General features: G+C 33.0%; 1 protein-coding gene across 1 annotated transcript; it reads right to left on the minus strand.

The window, feature by feature from the left end:
• Positions 1-278: 278 nt before the first annotated feature.
• On the minus strand, positions 279-20,067 carry Vom2r11 (vomeronasal 2 receptor, 11). Its single transcript, NM_001099470.1, has 6 exons — positions 19,844-20,067; positions 13,892-14,186; positions 8,247-9,053; positions 7,291-7,491; positions 4,673-4,796; positions 279-1,222 (listed from the first exon to the last, which is right to left on the minus strand). The coding sequence occupies exons 1-6, from the start codon at positions 20,065-20,067 to the stop codon at positions 279-281; spliced, it is 2,595 nt and encodes an 864-aa protein (NP_001092940.1).
• Between the last annotated feature and the right edge of the window lie 1,403 nt (positions 20,068-21,470).

Genomic DNA, 21,470 nt, shown 5'->3' on the forward strand with positions numbered 1-21,470 from the left:
AACACAAGAGAGGAAATGTATGTAGGTAAAAAAATATACTGTTCTACAAAAAAGATGCCAGAAAACCTGTGTTTATATTAAGAAAGTAATCATGCAAAAAGTATATTATAATTTGATACCATGAGAAAAAATTGATGCACAAAGTAGAACCACTCTTAATACAATTGGATACAGACACAGATTCTGATAAAATCAATCCCACATGATAAAACTGTTACATATTTAGAATGTTATAGTTTTATGAATTCAAATCTTATATTAATTTGTTATTATAAAAGCTAAATTGGTTTTTGAACTATGGTTTGTGAAACATTTCCTTTAGAATGTATTTTGTTCCTAATACGATGAAAGGAGTTTTTTTCTGGTCTCAACAATATAATGTAACACTTAGGGGTAAATATGAAGCCAAGGAGTGCTGCACTGGAAGCCAAAATACAGAAGACTTCCATAGCCAACATAATTTTCCCCTTAGTGCTGTGGTAGACAGGGAGGAAGGTGATCCAGACACAGAAGAACACCAGCATGCTGAATGACAGAAATTTGGATTCATTGAATGTATCTGGCAGATTCCTTGAGAAAAAGGCCATGGCATAACTCCCAAGTGCCAAGAAACAGAGGTATCCCAGAGCACAGTGAAAAGCTACAGATGAGCCCTTGTTGCAAAAAATGATGACATGCCCATGTTCAGTATGATCATCTTGGTCAACAAATGGAGGAAATGTTGCCATCCATATTCCACAAAGAACAAGTTGAATCAGGGTGCAGATAGGAATGGTATAGTTTGGGGCCCTTGATATCATTAGCCACCTTATTATTCTCCCTGGAAAAGTGGCCTTGAAAGCAATGACCACAGTGATTGCTTTGGCTAACACAGTGGCAAGAGCCACAGTGAATGCAACTCCAAATATTGTCTGCTGCAGAATGCAGGTGGCTGTGTTGGGCTGGCCAATGAAGTTCAAAGAGCAGAGAAAACAGAAGTTGAGTGAGATGAGCAAAGTGTAACTGAGAGCTCGATTATTAGCCTTGACCATTGGAGTGTGTCTGTGTCTTACAAAGATCCCAACAACAATGACTGTGAGGGCAGAAAATAACAGGGATATGCTGGTGAGAGCCATTCCCAAGGGGTCCTCATAGGCCAGAAAGCTTTGAGCTTTCTGGAGGCAGTGGTTCTTCTCTGTATTTGCATAATAACTTTCTGGACACTTCACACAATGATCTACATCTGGTCAGAAGTGAAGGTATTCATGAGTCCTTGCTGAGACATTACTAAGTACATGCTTATTTAGGACAGATGCAAAAGTCACATACCCTTGTGGCCTCAAGGAAAAAAAGATATATGTACTCTTATGAATGATTCCATATTGATACTGACAATTTCTTCCTATATATTTCTTTTAATATTTTGTGTTGGTTTATAATAGGTTTTTATCCAATCTCTCTCTTTCCTACTATGATATTCCTTGCTACGTATCAGTTTTTACTAAAAACTCAATGAACTCTCTGTCTCTGATTTTTTATATTTTACTATCACTGAGCATATTTTGTGCTGCCAGCATATATATCTATATAGACATATAGATATATAGATGATATATAGATAGATATATAGATATATAGATAGATATATAGACATATAGATATATAGATGATATATAGATATATAGATATATAGATATATAGATATATAGATATAGATAGACTTATAGATTATAGATAGAGTTATAGACAGAGTTATAGATAGAGATAGATAGATAGATAGATAACAGATAGATAGATAAATAGATATTCTTAAAAAGTGATGTTTCTATATAGATAGTAAAAGACTACCAGTAGTTTTTCTTCCTTAACTCATCTCCTTCATACTGATATAATTAAAATAGCCTTTTGCATTTATTCTCTTTATGTACAAATTTTCTCTACCGTTTAGGAAATTAGTGTATTTTTCTTGAAAGTAAGTAGAATACTAAGACATATTGCATAAATATACCTGGGCCTTTATATCACCACATGAATTACCTATATAAATTTTGAATTTGATCTCTGAAATCAATGAAAGAAGAATGCTTTTTATTTGCAATAGTCTTAAAGTAATGCTTTTTTCATATCTAATCCCTAAATTTACTTATCTTCTCAAAATTCCTTTTATATTCAAGTTCATTTTATTCTCTACTGAAGTTTACTGAATAAGCCCTATTAAATTATTAAGTGCTCAAAATACTCTAAGGAAAATCTATGCATAAGATTTCATGGCAATCCTCAATTTTTACATAAAATTTGTGAAGAGTAAAGAAGAATAAAGTTTTACTATACTCCCTTAGAATTTTGTAAATTTCATGTTTAAAATGAAATATTTGTATGCTTAATTATGTGTCATATTATCAACATATCCAAATATTTCTTAAAACCTGAAATTACTACCATACTCTGAATTTTATTTCATTAATAACATAGAATTAGCATCTCTCCAATTTAAAGATAATATTAGCTTATTGTTCAATTGTCAATCAGCAACAAACGTGAAGTGTTTAGCAATTCTTTGAAGTACATGCTATTAAAATATGCTTATTGTATAGCAGTATAGTCATATTTTTATGGGTGGGTGAATTACTTTTATTATGTATCATTAGATACACTGACAAACCCACTTTGCAACAAATGTGTATGAATGCATGTATATATACATACATAGATATATACATATGTGGAAAGGTCTCTTTGGCTAAAAACTTAAAAATATGCTGCAACATAAAAAGGATGAAATTTATAGAAGAAATTATGGAAACTTCATAAAGTCAGTAGACTCATACTACTCTAAAGAAACAGTGATATACAGCCAAAGTAAGATAGTCATACATACACACACACACACACACACACACACACACACACACACACACATATGTATATATATATATATATATATATATATATATATATATATATATATATATATAAACTCATTGCTGTTATAGCATGTTCATGATCTGCTCATGATTGGGTCTGATTCATCATCACAGAAGTGAAATTCACAGGAACTCATATTAATATCAGAAGATCTCTTTTAATTTCTTTTCTGGTATGAGAGTAGAATTTAGTGTTCTTTAAGATTATGACAACAACAATGTAGATAATTCTATAGTATAGGTCATTCAAGAGTATTCAGGTAGAGCAAAAAAAAAAGTGAGGGGATTTTTTAAAGAGAGAAAAATTCGGTACGTATAGAAAAAAAGGTACATCTAGAAAGCTCATAGGGCATGAGTATGTTTAAAATACATTGTGTGCTATTTTGAAAGAAAAAAATAAACTCTATTTTAAACAGAATTAATACAACTCTATATTCAACTTAACGATGTACAGAAAAATTGAATGCTAATTCTTTTTCAGTTGTGGAAGATGCCATGATTATGTCCATGAACCATGAACTAGTATTCTATCTTCTATTTATGCACTTAGAACTCAGTATATCTTTACTGAGTTCTAAACTTCATTGCTGTTATAACTGTATTGTTTCTCTTACATGTAGATGGAAAATATATAAATAATCCTACACATTAAGGAAATGCAACTTCTTTACTTATTTATTGGAACAATGCCAACCAACCAGAGCTTCCAGGGACTAAGCCACTACCCAAAGACTATACATGGGCTGACCCTGGGCTCCAACCTCATAGGTAGCAATAAATAGCCTAGTAAGAGCACCAGTGAAAGGGGAAGCCCTTAGTCCTGCCAAGACTGAACCCCCAGTGAAGGTGATTGTTGGGGGGAGGATGGGGAGGGGAAGCCCATATAGAAGAGGGGGGGATATTGGCCCAGAAACCAGGAAGGGGAATAACTATCAAAATGTAAATAAGAAATACTCAAGATAATACAAATAAAAAAATTCATGCAGGGGAAAAATTTTTAGATGTTATTCCCTTTTGCAGAAATATTCAGATTACTTCAAGAAAACACTTTATTTAGACATATAGGACAATTGTATTTACAAATTTATAGCATTTAAGATAATTCATTAGATGTGTTCAGATTTAAGCCAGACAAAACTCTAACATAGAAATTGTTAGTTGCCATGAAGACACATCTCCAGATAAAGAATTATGTGAAGATGGTAGCTTTGGGAGGGGAGTCAGTTTAATTTTAAAGAGTTCTGCCCCTGCTTGTTTGACATTCCTCAAGTGACATCCATCACAGACATTATTAGTTATGTAAATTACACATAACTACATAAATGTGAGTTTTTATGGAACAGAGGAATGGATATATGAGGAATGGTAGATGTGCAGACCATCAAAATATATTGCACCAAATTATTTAAAAAATAATACAAATGAGAAAATTTATTTTTATCAAAATACTCCTAATTATTTCTCCATTTGTTTACCATATTTTAAGAATCTAAAGGCATGCAATAGAAAAGCACATCTCTGAAATTACTGCCAACTTGTATTTTGAAATGAGCTCTAAATGGTCACAATGAAGGTGCAACAGATCTGAACCTTGCATGTGTCCTAAAAGTGATGGAAATACAGTTTGAAGTACATAAATATTCAATTTTGCTAAAAGACACACAAAAATAAATCATTTATCTCTAACTTCTCTTTATACCATCTATATTTCCCAGGGTATTGTGAAAACTGTGGAGAATGGGGAAGTTTCCTGTAAAGTAGGCATTTACCTGTCTCATTGGAAATCTCATTTTCTGCGCAAGGTGTGCAATTGTAGCAGCAGACTGCTTGACCCTCCAAGGTGACTTTCCTGAATCCAGGCCCACAACTCTCACTGCACACAGATTGAGGAATCTGAGCAGAATAAAATGTGTTATCTAAAGCAGCCAATTTTCAATATTTTTATAAATACAGAAAAATTGTGGTATCAGTGTGCCCTTCAAAAGGAAAACATGTTTAAAGCACAGTCAGAATATTTTAACAGTGTTGGAAAAACTGAAATCCTAATAAGGCAGGGACATTTTTGAGGAAGGTAGCTTACAGGAATCATAATATAGAAGGGTATAGCGTCTCTCCAGGCTGATATGGTCAATGTATTCACTGACTCCTGGGTTGAGCCGCTTTAATTCTACCATGATTGTAAATTGTCTTTTCTTTCATTAAATATTTTAATATTTAAGTTTAAAACCTTCTGTATCTTGTCAAGTACTTACAGCTTGATGTTCACTAGGAAAGTGAATATATGTATACTAATGTATACTAATGTCACAATAAGTGCATTAGCTCCTATAATTCATTTCACATGCCATTCAAATATTTTACTTTTGAGTTCTTTCAAATGTAATCAGAAAGAGAAAGAATACCTACTCAAGTTCTCTCCTAATTTTCTTGACATAATCTTAAAAAATTGGCCTATATTAAACAATTTGATCAATAAATATGAAGACAAACAATACAATATATTTTAGGCTATAAAATAAACAAAAAGATTAAAGTAATAAAACTTCCTCTATTATATGGAGAGAAATAAAATCTACCTGCTTTGGATGCCTTTCAAAAGGATAGCAGAAAATAGTATGAAAAAATATTTTGAAAGTAATTAGACATCATAAAAATATAGTGATCAAAAAGAAAGTTTATGATATTAAGAATATAAAGTTTTCTAGTATCTCATTTAAATGAGATTTTAAAAATAACAAGCAGCCAATGATCCTGTTTTAGTTACAATATTTTATGTAAACAGATTGCTAAATGCTGAGCTCAGATTAATACTGTAGATGCTTAGCAGAAATTTTAAAATATGAAAAACTCTGATCTTGGCATTGTTCTAAATATCTAACATTGATATATTTCTCATAATCTCTACTATGATACAAATCATTTATTCTCTTGAGTATAATTATGATGTTTCATATATTTGAATCAAAAGCAAAATGCTTTTAAAGAATACATCAGAATTTTAAATAATGAGCCTTAATTTTATATAACAAAGTTAAAATAGTAAAGCATAGTGTTTATTCTACATAAGCTTTTTGTAATTAACTGTCAACTTGACAGCTTTAGAATGAACATGGAAACCAATGGGTGTGTATTTCTCTGAAGGAATTTATTAATAAATTTAGCTATGGTGAAAAGGGCAAATTACATTAAATTTTTGTCATAATTTATTTGTTTATGTGCCTGAAAAAATGTAAAGGGGATACCCTCAATCTTTTTAATAAGTTCTTTTCCTATGTATTTATTTGCAGTAGCCTGACAAGTCATTACTTTAAACAAATACACATATCATAGTTTTCCTTTTCCAGAGGACTTAAAAGCAAAGAATAGCTGATCATGTATTAAAACATCTAAGCATGCAATAACACTGAATCTGCTGAATATAGACAGTAAAGGTATGCAAATAGAGTTACTATATGGCACTTTCAATGAAAAAGAACACAACATGCTCATGCATTTGACTGCTTATTTACATGTGAATTGCACTATTCACGGAGTTATTAGACTTTAGGATATGCAGACTTGCTGGAGAAATTCTCAAAGTAAACATTCAAATATTAACTTTTTTGAAAGCAAGAAAAGTCTATTTGCTTGAAGAATATCTTCAGAGATTCAGAAGTTAAAATATGGTAACTGATGTCTAAAGGGTAGTGAAAATTTATAATTTAAGTGAAAAAAAGTCATATCTAACTTTTTATTTTAACTGTAAAAATGTATAGGAAAATATTGATTTTATTATTAAAACTATTAACTTAGGTAGGGATTGAAAGATTTTGATTCTTGCCTCAGGCTGTAATTATAATTACTATAATTGTATGTGGAACAGAAACCTATTTGTTCCTTGTCTTCTATCCAGAGCTACCTCTTGTTGTCATTCTGCCATCCATGGTAGAATCTTATACCTCTGGAAAAATAAGGCACATAAGTTCTTTCTTTCAAAGTCACTGTTGGTCATGGTGTTTGATCATAGTAACAAAAAATGATTTAACATTGTTTCATGTTGTCAAACACAAATGACAGATTTTCTCAAAACAAACAAACAAACAAACAAACAAAAAAACAAAAAAACAAGCAAATAAAAAATAAAACAAACCTACCTATGTGACATTTTGCCCAGGTAAATTCACTCTTCTAATATATTTAGAATCTGTGTCATGTTGAGATAAACTAACCATTATATGAATGAAATTTGGGTGACATATAAACATTAAATACTGCCATGTTCTGATTCAAAGAAAGAGAAAATTTACTATACTAATGCTTCTGTGGTATTTTATATAAGTAATGAAAGATCAATGTGCCTTGCATCAGAAAACAATTTTTGTTATATCTTAAAATATAGCAAACCCACCTCTGAAAACTTTTCTGGCCATTGAATCATCTGGTCAGATAAAGTCAACTGTTGCCCATCGGGAGCATTTTCTGAATACTTTCCTATTTTAATCTTTAGTCCAAGACCCTTTGGAAAATTCCAAAGATTAAGAATATCATACTCTTCATTTCTTTTCTGTCTCCAATCTAATCCCATGTTTTTCCTCAGGAAAGAGTTAATCTGAAATAGATTAATTACTTTATAGTATACTGTATACAAAAAGTCAGAACAGATCCTATGCTATGGTAAGTTTCAAATTTCTTTTACTCAAGGATATAAATGTCAGCATGAATTAAGTTGAATAAATAATATCCTGGGTGAGTGGGGGTACCATTCTGCTTCTGAAAGATCATTTAACTTCAAGAGAAATGTTTGAACCATCCACAAATAATGAATTCATGACTGCTGAGTCATTCAAATGTTAACTTTTGAAAGCAATTCAGAACTATTTACCCTCAGAATATCTTCAGAGATCCAATATTTAAAATGAGGGTACTGATGTCTAAAAAAATTAAAAGGAATAATTTAAGTAAAAAAAAACACAAAAAACAAAAAAATCAAACAAACAAAAAGCAAACCACAAAATAAAAACACTGTTTTCCTTTCCCTTAAATATCCATTTAAAAAAATTGCTGTTGTAAAAAAATGTATAAGGAAACTATGGCACGTTTTCTTTATTATTGATACTATTTACATGAGAATGCAGGTAGCAAGTCTTGATATGATCTTGATGCTGACTAAACAGATTTCCTTCTGGCATCATGCAATGTTTCTCTACAACACAAAACTGAGACTGCCTTGACTTCCATGGAAGACTAGAAACACAAATACTCCTGTAGGTTTGGATAAAATATACTGAATATTATAATATCTGTTAATATCTTTGCAAATTTTATATATCACAGTTATTGTTATTACAATAGAAATAATATTACCTGCCAGGGATAAAACAACAGCTCTTCTCCGTTTTTGCATGGTTGCATTTGTACTTGCTTAAGAGTAATCTCATGGAGACTGTGAGCCACAGCATACACAGCATTGTATATATTATAGCTCTCCTTACTCATGGACACATCAAATATGTGTCTCGGTAATACATTCAAAGTTGCATTGGCTTGACAGTTGTCCAAAAGTTTACAATCAACTTCAGAATATGAGCACTTGAAGAAATAATGCCACATTTTAGGAAGATAAATGTCTTCTGGATATTTGTAAGGATTAACAGTTTGAATAAACTTGGTAAACTCAAAACTCTCCCCGTAATGTTGTGTAAAAATGAAACTCCCATGGAATGAGTCTAACAGGAAATAATCAGCATGGTCGGTAATATCCTGTTCAAAATTCATTACCCATACTTTCCCTGTCAGTAACCTTTGCCCAATATTTCGCATGAGACCTTGTAAAGAATCAACATCACCATAAATAATTATCACATTTGTCGAAGATTCCTCGATCTCTTCCATATTTTTCCATTGTTTGTTAAAATATAAAGTCCAGGTGGTTGGGATCATTTTCACAAAAGCTATGCAGACTCTTTCTCTCTCCATCTCATCCCTAAACTCTGATAAAACTTTATTCCCTTTATGGTCATCTGGGAGGAGGAGACCAACCCAGGACCACCTAAAATAAAGCATCAAGGAGACAATGCCATGTGAGAGAGATGTGTCTTTAGTGGCCATCTGGTAGAGCGAAGAATACTGGCCATGATCATTCAAGGCAGTATCATAAGGTCCAATAGAAAGCTTAACCAAATTAGAAAGAAATAGAAAAAACGTTAATATCGAAGACAGTTTCAATCATGAAACATTTGATGACAACAGGAAAAAAGTTAGGTTGATCACAGCTTTTTTGTTTTGTTTTTTCTTTGCTTTCTTTCTTTCTTTTTTTCAAGACCAGGTCTTTGGGATGTATTTTTTAAATTGGATATTTTATATATATTTACATTACATGTTACCCCTTTTCCAGGTTCCCCTCAGAAACCCCCTATCTCATCCCCCTCACCCTGAGGGTGCTTCCCCATCCACCCACCTATGTCTGCCTCACTGCCCTACCATTTCCCTATGCTGGTATATCAAGCCTTCACAAGTCAAAGGGCCTCCCCTGTCATTAATGCTAGATAAGGTCATTCTCTAATACATATGCAATTTAAGCAATGGATTCCTCCATGTGTATTCGTTGATGGTAGTTTAGTCTCTGGGAGGTCTGGAGGGTCTGATTGGTTGTTCATCCTATGGGGTGGCAAGGCCCTTCAGCTCCTTCATTCCTTCCCCTAACTCCTCCACTGGGGTATCGCGATAAGACTGATGATTGGCTGCAAGCTTCCACACCTGTATTGGTCAGACATGGCAGATACTCTCAGGAAACAGTTATATAGGGCTCCCGTCAGCTTGTACTTCTTAACATTTGCAATAGTGTCTTGGTTTGGCGACTATATGTGATATGGTTCCCCAAGAGGGGCAGTCTCTGAATGTCCTTTCCTTCAGTCTCAGCTCCACAATTTGTCTCCGTTTTTCCTCCTGTGAGTATTTTGCTCCCCCTTTTAAGGACTGAAGCATCCACACTTTGGTGACCCTTTTTCTTGAGCTTCCTGTGGTCTGTGAATTGTATCTTCCATATTTCAAGCTTTTGAGCTAATATTCATTTATCAGTGAGTGCATACCACGTGTGTTCTTTTGTGATGGGTTACCTCACTCAAGATGATATTTTCAAATTCCATTTATTTGCCTAAGAAATTCAAGAAGTCATTGCTTTTAATGGCTGACTAGTAATACACTGTGTAAATATACCACATTTTCTGTATCCATTCCTCTATTGAAGGACATCTCGGTTCTTTCCAGTTTCTGGCTACTATAAATAAGGCTTCAGTGAACATAGTGGAGGATGAGTCTTTGTTATATGTTGGAGCATCATTTGGATATATACTCAGGAGTGGTAGAGCTGGGACCTTATATAGTAATATGTCCAATTTTCTGAGGAACCATCAGACTGATTTTCAGGGTGGTTGTACCAACTTGCTATCCCAATGACCATGAGGGATTATTGCTCTTTCTCCATATCCTCACCAGCATGGGTTATCACCTGAGTTTTTAATATTAGCCAATTTGACTAGTGTAAGGTGGAATCTCAGGGTTGTTTTGATTTGCATTTTCCTGATGACTAAGGATGTTAAGTATCAAACTGTATTACAGAGCAATCGTGATAAAAACTGCATGGTATTGGTACAGAGACAGGCTGGCAGATCAATGGAATTGTACTGAAGTTCCAAAAATTAATCTACACACCTATGGTCACTTGATCTTTGACAAAGGAACTGAAAGCATCCAATGGAAAAAAATCAACATTTTCAACAAATGGTGCTGGTTCAACTGGAGGTTAGCATGTAGAAGAATGCAAATATACCCATTCTTATCTCCTTGTACAAAGTACAAGTGTTTCAAAAACCTCCATATAAAACCAGATACACTGAATCTAATAGAAGAGAAAGTGGAGAAGAGCCTCGAACACATGGGCACAATGGAAATTTTCCTTAACAGACCAATAATGTCTTATGCTCTAAGATCAGTGTTCAACAAATAGGAGCTCATAAAATTGCAAAGCTTTCGTAAGGCAAAGGACCCTGTCAATAGGACAAAATGGCAACCCACAGATTGGGGAAAGATCTTCATTAATCCTGCTTCTGATAGAGGGCTAATATCCAATATATACAAAAATTCAAAATGTTAGACTCAAGAGAACCAAATAACCCTAACAATATAAGGTATACAGAACTAAAAAACAGAATTCTCATCTGAGGAATAGCAAATGACCAAGAATTTTTCGAATCCCACAATATATATTTTAAAAACTAGCACATATTGTGGACATTAATTTGTTCAGTATTCCGTTATTTTATTTAGGTTTTGTATACATGACCTGTCAATTGGTGAGAGTGGGATATTGAAATCACCTTCTATCATTGTTTTGGGGTTATTCTGTCACTTTAATTTTTTTATATCTAGCCATATTTTAAATGAAATTTGGTGCATCTCCCTTCTATGATATTGTACTTTTGATTACCAAGATTGATACTAATCAGCATTTTTATTACTTTTGCTGTGCAGTCTACAATGTCAAATAGTAAAATACCTGTACTCACATTTTTCCTGCTAGTTCATTTGTTTATGGCATCTGTTTTCTTTTCTTTTCTTGTCTTGTCTTTTCTTTCTCTCTTTCTTTCTCTTTCTTTCTTTCTTCCTTTCTTTCTTCCTTCCTTTCTTTCTTTCTTTCTTTCTTCCTTTCTTTCTTTCTTTCTTTTTTCCTTCCTTCCTTCCTTCCTTCCTTCCTTTCTTTCTTTTATTTTTTATATCTTTACCTTTCTAGACTTAAAACTATAGGTGCATGTCACCACACTGCACTGTTTTTTGCTTGTTTGTTTTGTTTTGTTTTGTTCTTGTTTTGTTTTTTTTCTTTTCTTATTGTATACTTTTTAATTACATTTTAAATGTTATCCCCATTCTGTTTCCTGTCCATAAAACCCTATCCTAATCTCCATCTGCCTTCTTCTATGAGGGTGTTCCCCTATCTATCTGCCCACCCCTTCCCACCTCCTCACCCTGACATTGCCTCATACTGTGGGGTCAAGCCTTGGCATTACCAAGGGCTTCTCCACCTATTGGTACCCAACAAGGCCATCCTCTACATATGCATCTGGAGCCATAGGTCTGTCCATGTATGCTCTTTGGATGGTGGTTTTTTTCACTGGGACCTCTGGTTGGTTGGTATGGTTGTGCTTAAGGGGTTGCAAAACCCTTCAGTTCCTTCAATCTTTTCTCTAACTCCTTCATTGGGGACACTGCTCTCAGTTCAATGGTTGGTTTCAAGCATCTGCCTCTGTATATGTCATTCTCTGGCAGAGTCTCTCAGGAGACAGCTCCTGTCAGCATGCATTTCTTGGCATCAGTAATATTGTCTGGGTTTGGTGGCTGTATGTGTATGATCTGTATCCCCAAGTGGGGTGGTCTCTGGATGGCCTTTTCTTCAGTCTCTCCTCCAAACTTTGTGTCCATATTCCTCCTGTTAATATCATTGTTCCCCTTTCTAAGAAGGACTGAAGCATATGCACATTGGGCATCCTCCTTGATCTTCATATGGTCTGTGGATTCTATCTTGAGTTATCTGAGCTTTTGACTAATATCGACTTATCAGTGAGTGCATACCATGTGTTTTTGTGATTGGGTTACCTCACTCATGGTGGTATTTTACAGTTCCATCCATTTGTCTATGAATTTCCATCCTGTCTCTTTAAAGGATGTATCCAGTGTTGATTGTCTCTTATGTTTCTTGAAAGCAGGATAAACATGAGTCCTGTGTTCTAATATTCTAAATTGTATCTTTTTATGGGGGAATTGAGATCATTAATAAGAATAAATTTTAAAATATTAAAAACACTGGGCTCCAACCTCATAGGTAGCAATGTATAGCCTAGTAAGAGCACCAGTGGAAGGGGAAGCCCTTGGTTCTGCCAAGACTGAACCCCCAGTGAATGTGATTGTTGGGGAGAGGGTGGTAATGGGGGGAGGATGGGGAGGGGAAGCCCATATGGAAGGGGAGGGGGAGGGGCTTGTGGGATGTTGGCCGGGAAACCGGGAAGGGGAATAATAATTAAAATGTAAATAAGAAATATTCAAGTTAATAAAGATTAAAAAAAAGCACAAAAGAAAGAAATGGCACTGAAACATTAAAGACATAAAGGATAGATCGCTTATAAAGAGAGGATTATAATAATGTTTTTATTAATTATAACAATTTTTTGTCAGAATGCTTTAAAGCTAGGAAGGTCTATAAAGGTGTTTTACAAGTCCAGAAAGATCATAACTTTCAATTAACGGTAATAATCCTAGCAGAACTATCTATTTTATTACAAGTTTAAATGAACATCAGTAAATTATTACCCATATGGCAATAAAGTATGTTAAATTTAGGTGAAGATAAATAATATGAATAATGCTTTGAGATGTTTTCTGTGCAAAAAGAATAGAATAGCATTTTAAAATTGTCTTTGAATTGATATACATCTAAGAACAGAATAATATATTGTAAAAATAAGGGAAAGGGAAATAAATACCTCCCTTAGAAAGTAGAAGAATTTGTTACCAAGTAGCTATTCCAAGAATAGTAGAAAGGATATTTCAGCTTGAAAAGGACAAACACATTCAAGAGGTCATAAGTAATAACTAAACAATATCAGAACATTTTATCAATATCAGCCTAAGAAAACATCATAAAGGCAACAAAATAGCAAGATTTAACATATATTTTCCACTAATAACACTGAAAATTAATGGTTTATCACAGTTTAAATGCAAATTCCACATACAGAAATTTACAGAAATCTAACTAAGCCCATTATTTTCAAGTACATACCTGGTTTCCTTCACTTCATTTTCCTTTCTACTGGAAAGGAGAGAAGTTTGAATTGATCACCACATGTCTGAATTTGATGGTTGCATAGTTCAAGTCTATCCCTGATTCGGTTTTTGAGACACCTGTAATATCAACAAAGGAGCCCTAATTTCCAGTCCCCATAGGCACATTGTCTCACCTGTGGGAATCTGAAGAGTTGTAGCAATGTCCCAATGTGTGCAGACGTTGTCCATGATGTTCCTGTGAATGCAGCAGTAAAATTTTTCTCTTCGCAGTTGTAATTAGGTAAAACCTTTCCCCTTTTGTGAGCTGTAAGCCACATACATACATTCATTAGAGTTTCCTTTTCTGTGAATTTGACATTGTAGAAATCAAATCCAAGAGTTAGGTTGGGTAAAAGATTGGGATTCCTATTGATCTCCTCAATGGCAAATTCCAGAGCCAAAACATACTGGTAGTTCTTAAAATTAAACCTGTGTAAATGGCATAAAAATAAACAAGAGAAGTATTACATAGACCACATATGTCTGCAAATTTAGTGCACTAACTTTCACATGTTACTTTGGTTTCTATAAAATATATTTCCTAATTAATTTACTATTAATCGCTGGAACTATGTTGGGTACATGTTTTAGAATTCAGCAAGATATTCTAGTATTAACTAGCAGTTTATATATGGCAAAAGCATCACTATTTATCTTTTATAAATAGATAAAACTGTGTTTATTTACTTTGATTGTATTTATCACTTGTGTTCATATATAATTTTCTGTATGAGCAGGTGTATGGGGGTCACTACATATGAATACAAGACAGGACAGGCTCTAATTATTCCTAGCTATCCAAATTCTTCATTCATTTGCTATTTTATTTATTTATGCATTAAATTGATTTTGTGATTGTTTTACTGCATAGTTTAATAAGATAAAGGTTAAATATTTGTTATGACTTTGCTCAGAATTGCCACGTATATCAGGCTGGCCTTTAATATAAAATTGTTAACCTGCCTTTGGCTGATGAGTACATGGAATAAAGGTTTTCCAACACTCAAGCATACTAGGACAATGCAAAGTGAAACTCAAAAATATACCACATAGCAAAGCCAGGAGAAAATTTTAATTACAAAATATGATAACTCTCTTTTGAATATTTGTTTAGGAAAACACATTGTATATAGTAAATATACTTGGTTATCTTGTATGAAATTGTCAGGGCTCAATATATATTCATATATGTATAAAATCATAAAGACTGAAAGGTTTTTAAAAACTGAACACAGTAACAGTAGCGTTTATTTAAAAACTTCAGAGGGAAAGCCAGCTATCAATCTGAGAAACTGTCTAGAGGAAAATCAAGGTAAGGACAATAGACATCATGGAGCTTGAATAAGCAGGATCAGAATTCAGAGCCATGATAGACTAGCCTATACATGATGGAATGATAGACATAAATAAATTAGAACATGTCATTGAATCACAGAAAAAACATTTAGGTCCAGGATAGCATCCAGGAATGACCCAGAGAAAAGAAAAGGTAAGTTAATGTGAAGAGTAAACAATACAGCAATGGTTTAAAGAACAAATACTCAACAACACTGTTTAGTGGTCATTCCATTTTACACAAAATTTAAAACTTGAATCACACAGATTGGATCAAAAGTTATTTTTTATTAATATATGTAACGTATCTACATGTTTTTTTTTTTTATTAACTTGAGTATTTCTTATATACATTTCGAGTGTTATTCCCTTTCCCGGTTTCCGGGCAAACATCCCCCTCCCCCCTCCCCTTCCTTATGGGTGTTCCCCTCCCAACCCTCCCACCATTGCCGCCCTCCCCCCATAGACTAGTTCACTGGGGGTTCAGTCTTAGCAGGACCCAGGGCTTCCCCTTCCACTGGTGCTCTTACTAGGATATTCATTGCTACCTATGGGGTCAGAGTCCAGGGTCAGTCCATGTATAGTCTTTAGGTAGTGGCTTAGTCCCTGGAAGCTCTGGTTGCTTGGCATTGTTGTACTTTTGGGGTCTCGAGCCCCTTCAAGCTCTTCCAGTTCTTTCTCTGATTCCTTCAATAGGGGACCTATTCTCAGTTCAGTGGTTTGCTGCTGGCATTCGCCTCTGTATTTGCTGTATTCTGGCTGTGTCTCTCAGGAGCGATCTACATCCGGCTCCTGTCGGTCTGCACTTCTTTGCTTCATCCATCTAGTCCAATTGGGTGGCTGTATATGTATGGGCCAAATGTGGGACAGGCTCTGAATGGGTGTTCCTTCAGTCTCTGTTTTAATCTTTGCCTCTCCCTTCCCTGCCAAGGGTATTCTTTTTCCTCATTTAAAGAAGGAGTGAAGCATTCACATCTACATGTTTTTGAATGAGTATTTTTATTGTGATTTTTGCCATGTGAAACTGTTCAGAAATTGGTAAATTCAGTTTATAATTAAAGTGTAAGATTATGAATGCTCAGAGAAAAGAAATTTAATGAATGATATTTGATAATATTTTTAAAAGGATGGAACTGATTTCTGAATATACAGACTAATGATTTAAAAATGTCAGCAATCTAAGAAATGCATTGTGTGTACCTTCTGCATCTATAGTCTTTACTAAATTAAAAGAAAATATCATGACCTATTTTTACTTAAAATAGAACCAAGATAAAAATATTACATAAAGGAGTTGGGAATTTAGCTCAGTGGTAGAGCGCTTGCCTAGCAAGCGCAAGGCCCTGGGTTCAGTCCTCAGCTCCGGAAAAAAAAAATTACATAATATATTTGCATTGATTCTGAGCTTTGAATGGTTTTCACAGAAAAATCAATTTACAAAGGTTTAAATCTTTACTGGATATGAATATTGAAGTTGGATGCACATATTTATCTCTACAAGTGACTACATAAGATGAATTATAACAGAATTCCTATAATACTGACAAATAACAACCATCAACTTACCTCCCTAAAATCTTGTCCAAAACTCTTACACTGAACTTTGAGTCATATCTAATGAGTTAATTCTGTTTTTATTTTTGGATTTAATAGAATATATCTCTGCATATTATATTTTCCTTATAAATTACACTAGAAAAACTAGAACTACACCACAATGCCTATGTCCCAAGGAAAAGCACAAACTGGAGACAAATGAAGGTCTATGGTAGGTAAAACAAGGTAAACAACAAAGGATGACTTTACAAGTTATGGTAAATGAAAAGAATATCAGAAAGAAGTTAGAGAACACTCAAGATTCAGTCTATCTTTGTGTACTATAAATCACATAGCTGGAGTTCAACGATAGACAGATATCAATTAGAAGGACAACTCAGTATCAAATAGAGTTAGGAATGGAGCCATATTCACTGCTAGTATAGGAAAGGTAAAACATGTTTAAAAGTATCCAGAATAGAATTTTCTAAGTGAAAAGTATTCCATTTAATGGGCAATGAAATATTTTATAGGTTTCCCATTCTTGAAAATAATGTGCTCATTTATTTAATGTATATGTTTATGTCTAACTATACACTTATGTTTTTCAAATTATAATCCAATTTTTAATTGCTATTAAACTAATATTGATTAAACTTAGTCAAAATGAAACATAATATACACTGGATAATGAATATAAAATATCAAATATGTTTGAAAATACATTATAAAGTAATATATTTTGGAATAACCTACCAGGAATCAATTTGCCTTTTAAAATGAAAACTGCTCATAATAGTACATAACTTTATTAAAATAAAAAGCTTATTAAATCCAAACTGTCAACAAGTTTATTCTTGTGATGCATCAAATTTATGAAAATATGAACAAAATAATTCAATATATGTTAATAAAATATACTTTCTTTATAAGATCAAACATATTTTATTCATGCAAAAGAAAATAATTCACCTTCATAAACACCTAGAGGAAATTCCAGATTATATTTTTAAATATATGAGCAAGATCAATAAAATATTTACTGTTCTTTATATTTACTGGCAAATAAAATAAAATAGCCAGTTCAGGATCATGCTGCTGGGCAAGGGGGCCTGAATTTAATCTCAGCACACTCATTGTAGAATGCAAAAATTTGTTCTTAGAGTTTAACTTTCTCTAGCATGTGTGAATTGCATCAAAGGCATGTGCACACACAAGCTCACACACAATGTCTTTGATAAGAACTTTGAAAAGATTTTATCATCAATGTGATGATAGGACAAGCCACTTTTCTCTTAGAATTGTTCTGTACATGCATTTCTTCAATACTCTATAAAACAAAAACTCATTGGTTCCCATCCTGTTGTGATAGACTAAAAGAAAGATCTATTAGGGGAAGGAAACCACACAAAAGCTAATGTAGCAAATTTAATGAGCACCCATGAATTCATTTATAAACAGCATAATTACAAAAAATATGTTTAAGCACATAAACCATACAAGGAATAAGAAATCAAGAGAGATAAAAATCATCCCTTTATGTACATACAAATTTACAGATAGGTAAATAAAATATTAAATGAAAAAGAAAAAAAGTAGTTTCTCAGCTTTTTGGTAAATATGTCTTCCTGTGGCTCACATTGTATAGAAAAATATATGGTTGGTTAGTGCAGTGTATAACATGATTAGTTAATTCTAATAATAAATTAACTGTACTACTGTCATGAATTTCAATACTTTTTCTGAATATATAAAAAGTTTATATTTTAGCAGGACACAATCTTTTGCTTACATAAGCACTAAATGCTCATGTAACTGAAAATATAATCTTTGTAGTGCAGAATTTGATCCTTCAATATATAAAGTGAAGCACCTACCAGTGCATGCTAGTGCCTGAATTGTTCAGAAAAGGGGAGAGAGGCAAAATAGCATTATACAGAGTATTAATTATGATGAAATAGAGTAGGCTCCATCCAACATGAAAAATGAGCATATTTGTTAAGCATATGAGAAATTTTTGTGATCTTAATTGAGGAAAACTAAGATGTCCTAAGAAATTAGACCTACCATGAAATATTTCATGGAAACAAATTTTTGATAGCTGTCACTGCTATGTTTTAAATTTCAAAGGCATCTGTCATGGTAACAAAAATTTAGTGGCCTTTCATATCTCAACATATTTCCTTCTTAATGGTGTTTGATTAACTGACTTGATATTACATATAGGTCTTTACAAACACAAAATATTGTCACACAGCAAAATTCTCCCTCACACCTATATTTTCTTTTGTTATTTTCTACCTGTTGAATTGTGAATTATGTCTTCATAGGGATTTATAATTGTCAGCACTCTATGACAGGCCATTGCTTTTTGGAACAATACGGATACAAAATAGAGTGCATAAGATATAAATGTCTGATTGGGATAAACATATCCTTTTACCTTTATTCAGAAACATTCATCAGTATTACTCTTGAATTTAGCAAGCCCTATCTGACACTATCCTTTAATCATGGGTAATTTACTCAAGTTATGAAACAGTAAAATGTTGTCATTCTTACAGTCATTGTGTCTTTATAAACACATAAATAAAAATTAGAATAACTACTGCAACAGATGGAACAAATAGATAAGCATAGGAAAGCTATCTGAGAATGAACATAACAAATTAACAAACAAGAAATAATAAAAACATGAGATAAATGATATGTCTGTAGAACACAGAAGTATTTAAAACTTCTAATTGTCACACTAAGTCTGGAACTAGTTATATGTAAAACAAAATAGCTTTTATAACTGAGCATCACATATAAACATTCAAGAGGTTTTCCATTCAGTGGCATCATCTATTATCACAAAAAACAGAGCAGGAGTTCAGTTATGACTTGAGCAACAAGGACAGGTTGAAATTAAAGTGTGATTTTCTGACATACATTAAGATTCAAAATATTCAGACCCTGTAGAATTATCTACATTGAAGGAGGTTAAATTTGTAATCAAATAAGAAAACTTAAAAGACCAAAGAAAACTTTACCATTTTACTTCCCCAGTAAGAGGTGAAAATAAGTCAAAATACAAATAATATTAAAGAGATTTTTGAATCTCTAACAGGATAATTTTCACAACAAATACCATAAGTAACATTCAAGTTTTAATGGTTACATCTTATAAGCTCTAAGAATTCTGATCTCTAAAAACGAATAGTTGTACTTACTGTAGGTAATAGTCTTGATAATAGTATATATTAGGAAATTGTACATTTGGAATTTTGTTCACGGTGTAGTAAGTATGAACTGGAAAAAATGCACCAATCATCAAATCTCCTTCATGATGAAAATCTTCAGTGATTAAGTAATAGCAGATACTCAGGTTAAAGGTGAAAACAAGATAAGGAGTCTGCAAAAAGCTGGTGATAAAAATCCAGGAGAACATCTTCATACATATGACTGCTTGATTCAGATCACAAGTATCCAGTAGATATGTGCTTATGTTTTTGTGAAGATGTTTGTTTGAACATTTTTGAGTGATGTAATCACACTAATGATTCCAAGTATTTTCTATTGCCTCCTTCCTTGCCACTGGGACTTCTGAAACTATTTCTTCCCTTGAGTTCTGCTGCTCCTGAACCTGAGCATATCAATTTATGTGTAAAATGTGCTGAAAAATATTTTTGTGGATATATTTTACTATCCAAAGGCAGTATGATTTCACCCAAGACTTCAGGTACCAAGAGCTCATGGTTGACTAACTCTTGGGATGAATAGCTAAAAAGATGAAGTAGAAAACACTTCATGTGTAAACAAGTTAGGCTGATCCCCAATGGTTACATCAGAGGAATCCAACTTGGTGAAAGCAGAAATAGCCAAAAAGAATGTATTGTAGTTATTACTACTAAAAATTAATGGGTCATCATGCTCTCAAAGATCAAAATATGTAAATATGTACTCTTTGTATTCTGTTCAAGTTTTAGACATTTACTTTCATGTTAAATATGCAAAGCATATCATTATTAGGTCAACACACATGAGAAAAACAAAGTATATTTTTTCTTTCAGTTTAGGGAAATGACTGGCCCCTCTTCATATATTAATTCTATTTACTTGAAGCTTTAAATCTTTCACTAGCAATGGTTTCTTTTATATTTTATAACTCATTAAACTTATTTTATATCACAATCCATCTTTACCACTCAAATACTTGGATCACTATATATATATATATATATATATATATATATATATATCTCACTTTTTTAGTATATTGGCATATATTAGATATCCATAACTTTCCTCAATATCAGACAATAATGAAAAGTACTTGATTTTCCTGCTATACAATCCCTTTAACGGAGCTTTAATTAGCAGGGCTTTATTTAAAAGTCTGTAGGAGTAGGATACATTAGTGAAAACACTTCGGATTGTAATATATCAATGAAGGGGTGTCCCCACAAATAAACTCTTTAAGAAGAATGAAAGCCAGAGTGAAGGAAAACACTAATGTTGCAACAATAACAGAAATTACACTACAAACTTAAATAGGTTAAATTGGGGCTTTTTACATTTGACTGCTGACCTGTAATGAACAATACACATAACTTCATTGAAGGGTGTAATTAAGGGTGAACATGATAAGATTACCTGACATAGAAATGTAAAGACTTTACATTTATTATACAACTTTCTAATAATGAGACACAGTATACCTCATCTCTCACCAAAAGGTCCAACAAGGTTAAACTGTGCTAATTTTCATATTTTCCTATTCCTGAGTTGCAACAGTAAATCGTGTAGACTCAGATAAGATCATTTATACTGACAATCCATCATTTTGTGTCAAAAACC

Source organism: Rattus norvegicus, chromosome 1 (genome assembly GCF_036323735.1).
Source record: "Rattus norvegicus strain BN/NHsdMcwi chromosome 1, GRCr8, whole genome shotgun sequence".
Classification (NCBI taxonomy): Eukaryota; Metazoa; Chordata; class Mammalia; order Rodentia; family Muridae; genus Rattus; species Rattus norvegicus.